General features: G+C 42.2%; 1 protein-coding gene across 3 annotated transcripts in view; it reads right to left on the bottom strand.

Moving 5' to 3' along the window:
* The window catches only part of NT5DC1 (5'-nucleotidase domain containing 1), a 155,477-nt gene extending 149,477 nt beyond the window's left edge, over window positions 1-6,000 (bottom strand). For 2 of the 3 annotated variants that reach the window (XM_087773349.1, XM_087773350.1), the window contains exons 1-4: window positions 5,822-6,000; window positions 3,708-3,799; window positions 1,914-1,985; window positions 293-399 (exon numbers count right to left, since the gene is read on the bottom strand). In XM_087773349.1, the coding sequence (XP_087629475.1) occupies window positions 293-399; window positions 1,914-1,985; window positions 3,708-3,799; window positions 5,822-5,914 (364 nt within the window). In that variant the 5' untranslated portion in view covers window positions 5,915-6,000. The remainder of the gene's footprint in view (window positions 1-292; window positions 400-1,913; window positions 1,986-3,707; window positions 3,800-5,821) is intronic. The other variant, XM_087773351.1, reaches the window with a different exon arrangement.

A 6,000-nucleotide genomic window follows, 5' to 3' on the forward strand; every position in this document is an offset into this window, starting at 1 on the left:
AATAGGCTGGTAATCTCAGTCTACTTCACCAAGGAACAATGCACCCATCTCTATAACCAAAACACGCCTATAATGTCAGCTCATTTGTCCCGTCACTAGTGACCTATATTTAAGTCGAACTCCAGTATTAGAAGTCAAAAATATAAAACAACAGCTCTCTCTCAAAACATTTACCTATTCCAGTAATTCTCAGCTCAAGTGTTTTTAAATATTTGCAGTAAGAAATAATGCTATGAGGCACTGAAGGGGCCAGAATAATTTCAAAGAAGAGGACATGCTAAGGTATAGGTACCTGAGCGAGAAACCATTCCACTGACTGTATTAAAATGCTTCCACTCCCTCCTTCCATATGTCTCCAGGATCTCTTCGGATGTCATGCTCTTTGTACCATGGCTTGCCCTATTTGATGCATTAAGTTATTTATATTAAAAAAGAAAAAGGTTGAAAACAGTCAAACTACTCCTATCACACAGTAATGCATTGCAACTGAACACTGATGTGCATGCAAGTTCATCAGAAGTTTCCCAGGACCTAAGCTTTTATCATATACATTACAGTCCTCGATAAAAGCCCTACTACACAGAGGTTTGGTTGGCTGGGAGCAGAGCTACTGTGCCTCACCTGCTAACACAATCACTCTGTATTGCTCGAATGTTCTCAATTGTGTGAGGACACTCGCTATACTTGAACTATCAATATACACTGCACAATAAAGCACAGTGCAGAAAGCCTATACATCATTCTGAAGCCTGGTAACGCTCACAGAGTGCAGGGCACAACTATGGAAAAGTGCTAGTTTGAGCCCTGCAAGCAGCTGTGTAATACAGAAGCACGCACAACCCTTTTTAGGAATTAAAAATCACTAGCTTGACCATCAAATTGGGCCCCAAAAGAATGTACAGACTCCAGTTTTGAAGCAAATGCAGGCAATGCTGGGAGAAGGAATCCTGTACCACTCTTTCCTTTACCATGGTGTATCCTCCAGTCTTGAATTCTGCATTTAGTACTCTGAAATTCATGGTACTAAATGAATTTCAGGAAACACAGCAGAGACTCACAGGTATTTCTTCCTTTCTTTCAATGAGATCTGATTTTCCCTAGCATCTTCAATTTCCTACTCCCACATGCTATCAGAAAAAAAAAAAGAAAAAAAAAAAAAAGAGAGTCTATCTTGAGTACTAAATTACACAGATTTTCATTTTGGAAAAAAATGAGCGGAAAATGGGACTGGGATTGACATACTTTAGATATATTTACTTTTCAGATTTGTGATTCAAAATAGAAGTCTTCTATGTTTAAAGGAAAAAAAAGAGGGAAAGAGGAACTAAGGATGTACTCAAACGATGACTGAAGGCAAAATATAGCTTTTAAGAGGAAAAAAAAACCCCAGAATTTTGAAAGCGAAGTGTGTCAGTTTCTGTGGTTAATTTACCTCAGGCTATTTAAATTATATGCTGTAAGCCTGCAGAATTTTGAATGTGTATGGAACAAAGATAATAGCGCTCCTGTTATTACCATTAGTCATTAGCACTGACTCTAAGTCAGGTTAAGCACAATTCAAAGGAAAACCTTACCCTGGATCTTAGCAGAACTGGACAGAGAGTACATTGGTAGCCACTGAAAAAGTGAATTTACTTTCAAGATCAGTATGCCCTCAGAGTCTTAGATGTTTATTATAAATTAGATATTCTTTACTAGCAGCTATCATGGAAATATTAGGAAAAAAACGCATATGTAACATTAAGAGAAACTGAGCACCACATTACCAAGGAGTATTTAAACTTCTACATCTAATAAATGAATGTATGCTGAAATTAGTATTTTCAATATTTAGTAAAAGTTGGAGGTAGCTTTCAGAAAGAGGATAAAAATTTTGTGTTTGTTTAACAGTATAAACTTATTGTTAGTATTACCTTAAAACTCTTCCATCTTCTGCAAGCTTCAGGAAGTCTCCTTCTTCAATGTCCAACACCAAGCCTTTACAACTAAGAATAATTTTATTTCAAGGGAGAAACAAACAATTAATGCCTTCAGAGGAATGCCTTGTTATAGATCAGAATAGTGAAATGCGGTTACAGAAGGTATACAATGATGCTACACAAAAGCAGCAAAGTCACAACCCTTCAAATACTTTCATCTTTGAACAATGCTCTATATATGCAAATACATATTACTACAATGAGGACTGGATTTCACTTACATAGCAAATTCCTACTAAATAAATCCAGTTCCATTGTTCAGTGAGTTCAGTGACTATTCATATAGATAAGGTTGGAGGATTAAGGTCCAAACATATACAACTAAGAAAAGTGATATTTAAGCCACTTCTATTAAAGAAAAACATTTTTTCTTGGTGGCAACTCCCCTGCTTATTATTACTAGACTGATAACACCAGTTACTAAGGGAGAGAGGAATAGAACATTATTCTAAATAATGCAACTGAATATCCAAGGGACACGTGAAGCAGGAGCATTGCCTTGCTAGGCAGTGCTAACAAGGTGAAGAGTTGACAGTGTAGGATAGACATCCAACAGAGTTCCTAACTCTCCTAGTAAACCTGTACCTTACAGGTAATTGAAGCGACGTTTGTTTAGGTTGTTTGAAGAATTAATTCAGAGTTCAGTGGCTAGGATAATAATGAATAAATGAGACTGAAAAAGTAATGCTACCTTCATCCTCTGTTGTAAGGTACCCAAAGGAAAGAAGATATGCCAAGAAAGCAGCAAGCAGACCCCAGTCTTTCACGAATGAGACCTGGGTGAGTAGCACTGACACACTGGCTACCAGCACTGAGGGCTTGCAGGACCACGTTAATGAACCCCCAGCTCCAATAAGGGACTAAGGCCAAGGTATCTAGATCTTAATAATGGATTTCATCCATCAGAGGCCTTAAAATATGAGAAATACAGATACATTGCTTGTCACATGAAAGTTGAAATCAATCTGGTTTGAAACTGTCCAGTCAAATGCTGAATTGTTAAAACAACCGATCAAAACCATTCCCACAATAATGCACGCATTACTTAAAAAAAAAAGGAAACAAATAAAAAAAAAACCCAAAACCACCCCAAAAAACCAACCACCTCTGTGTTTCTCCTAAAAAATTTAGTGATGACCTGGCCTTCAAGCCCCCACCCCCCTGGCCTAGATAATAACCTATTAAAGTTGGAAGATCAGAGATTCGCATTCAAGCTCAGAGACCACTGAGCTCAGATCAGCAACTTGCATTTCAGCATTTTGCATCACAGCTTTGTGGCTGACGTGCCACCGAAGGGCTACCTCCTGGCACGTGAAATTTCCTTGGTTCCTCAGAAGGCTGTTGGGATTATTCTGCCTTACACAAACAAAAACACATCTGTTAAGACAAAAATTACTAAATTCTGATGATTCCTGGATTTACCATTTGAATTGAAGGCAGAAGACAAAGGAGAAATATATATAAACTAAGAGAGTAAGTCAGACTAAGGCTTGTGTCTAGACAGCTAGAAGCACAGACAAAGCAAGCTTAGATGCTCTGTTCTCTCTTCAAAATACCATGTTAGAAGTATCTCGAACAAGTATTTAAAACTGTAATTTTGGATTAACGATTGGGCTTGACAATGATAACAACCACCACCTAAGAAGAGAAGCTGCTTTCCAAGCTTTGTAAAAGTTACAGCATAAAGGAAGTTATGACGAAAGTTTCTGTTATTTTCAACGTACTCACCAGAAGTCTAAGCTGTCTGGAGCTAGAGTCAGCAAGTCTTTGTCATAGCCCTTCTCCGTTACCAGATAGTGGGCAAAACTATCATATATTAACTACAAATGAACAAATAAAATGCATTAATTATATTGATTGAGACAAAAGATACCGCTTCCCTAGAAAGTGGCAAGATGCGAGTGTTAGTGCCCCCTAAGCAAAATCAAACCAGGGACCTAGGGGCCTTGCCCCACCGCCTCCACCCCTGGGAAATAGTGCCCGAGGGTGTTTTTGCCACGGCTGGAAAACAGCTCAAGATGCTGCTGCAACAGTTCTGGTGCAATGTGCCCAGCATAACCAAGTTTACAGCATTTGACCTTACTGCCCAGGTGCTTCAAGACTGTTGGGAAACCAAGATGGTAAGTACCTACGACTAGTCACTACTCTCTCCTCCACGGTCTTTTTTTCATTTTAAGTGTCACAGTTACCAAGACTCAACAAGCAGCTTCTGAACCAGTAGACAACTACCCTTAGGGGACACTTTAAAAGTATCCAAAGGAACATATTTTGAAGGAAACAGGCAACTACTGAGTAAATTATTACTATTTATAAGTTCAAATAACTGTTAAAGCCTGATACACCAGTCAGTGATTTATTAATGTAATGTGCTGGTAAAGTTGTACAAGATCTACGTAGATGCTGCCAGGTCCTTAAAGACCATACAAAAATAGTAATTGCTCCCTTTATCTCATGATTCTTTCATTAAAGCTGTTCCCTGGCCTTTTTTTTCTTAATTACAAAAGCTGCTCTTGGAATGAATATGAATTATGTCTGACAGAGACTAATATGAAGGCCAACACTGAAAGAGTAAGAACTAAGTGCATCTTCAGCTGTGCCTGTCAGCATTTTTAAGTATCTTTTATTTCCAATAGATAAGGATGCATGCAAAGGGCATGTGTCAGTCTGTCTCTGTGTTCCGCCAGAAGATGGAGAGTGAACTAAGTTTAGTAAATGTTTTTAGTTTTTTCTCTATTTTGTTCATTGATCGTTTTCTTCTTTTTTAAAGTCTTCCAGTTATCAATTGCCTAATGTCTGCCGCCATCAGACAAAATTCTTATCAGGAAGAACGTGCCTGTGCAAGATGTAATGCGTGTGGCGTAACAGAAAGAACATGGAAGGTAAGCCTAGAGTTGTGGAGTTTCCAGCCGGAACTTAAGAGCACATACATTTTATAACTTGCTACTACTGAACCCTCTTTTGTAAGAAAGATGCCTCTCTACAGAAAGCCACTCACAGCTAAAGGAAGCAATGCAATTTTTCAGCACAGGACGCACTGAACCATACATATTTATAAGTGGGACACCTCATAAATCTTTGTTTCTATACCGAATTATGGAGCATCTTGCAATTAGCGTAGGAGTCCCGCACAGTGCAAAACGTCCTGTAAGTGAACAGAGGCAAATGAAGGGGGAGAGGGGGACACCATGAGCATCCATGACACAAGATAGCTCCGTGGCAAAGTCCTGACATCAACAAAGAAGGACGAGTCAACGAAAGATTATCAGGGAGGTTAAAATGTGCCAGTCGGGGAAAAAAAAAAAAAAAAAAAAAAGAGGCGCGCCAGGGGCGGGAAGGCACAGAGGCACAGCACATGGCAGCAGTTCCTCTCCCTAAGGGACCACAGGGCTGAGCGCCCTCAAGCTCGGCGTTTCATTTTAAGCACCAGAAACTTTGCAAAGGTCGCCTCTCGGCAGTCCGGCGGGCTGACAACTCTGTCTGCAGCGTCTCTAGATTTGGCGCGGGGGGACTCTATCTCAGCGCCGCTCCAGTTAGGAAAGCTCTCAAGAAGCCCCCTGTTCAAGGAAGAAGCCGTGGCTGTGCCCTTCGCTCGGGCAGAGGCCTGCTGAGGAAGCGGCCGGCGAGACATGCACTTGCGCTTCTCTTCTCTTCTTCGGTCTCCTCAGGGGCACCTGAGCCAGCAGGCTCGGGGGGCCCTGCCCCCGGGACCCGCCCCACGCCGCCCCGCTCCCCGCCACTTTCCTTTTCGCTTGGGCAGGCGGCGGCGAGCGGAGCCGAGCGGGGCGGAGCGGAGTCCCCCCGGCCCGCGGCTCCCAGGCCGGGCCGCGCCGCGCCGCACTCACCCGTGCGCTCTGCGGGAGGTGGTACCGGCAGAGCGTGTGGTCCAGGTCGAAGCCCACCACGTCGCAGTCGGCCAGGGAGAAGTGCTGCTGCATGGCCGAGCCGCCGCCGCGGGAGGCGGGCGGAGGAGGCGAAGGAGGAGGAGGAGGAGGAGAAGGAGGAAGGGGCGCGGGCGGCGCTT

The sequence above is a fragment of the Nipponia nippon genome, unplaced genomic scaffold (genome assembly GCF_047370975.1).
Source record: "Nipponia nippon isolate SJK-2023a ecotype South Korea unplaced genomic scaffold, ASM4737097v1 scaffold_4, whole genome shotgun sequence".
Taxonomy (NCBI): Eukaryota; Metazoa; Chordata; class Aves; order Pelecaniformes; family Threskiornithidae; genus Nipponia; species Nipponia nippon.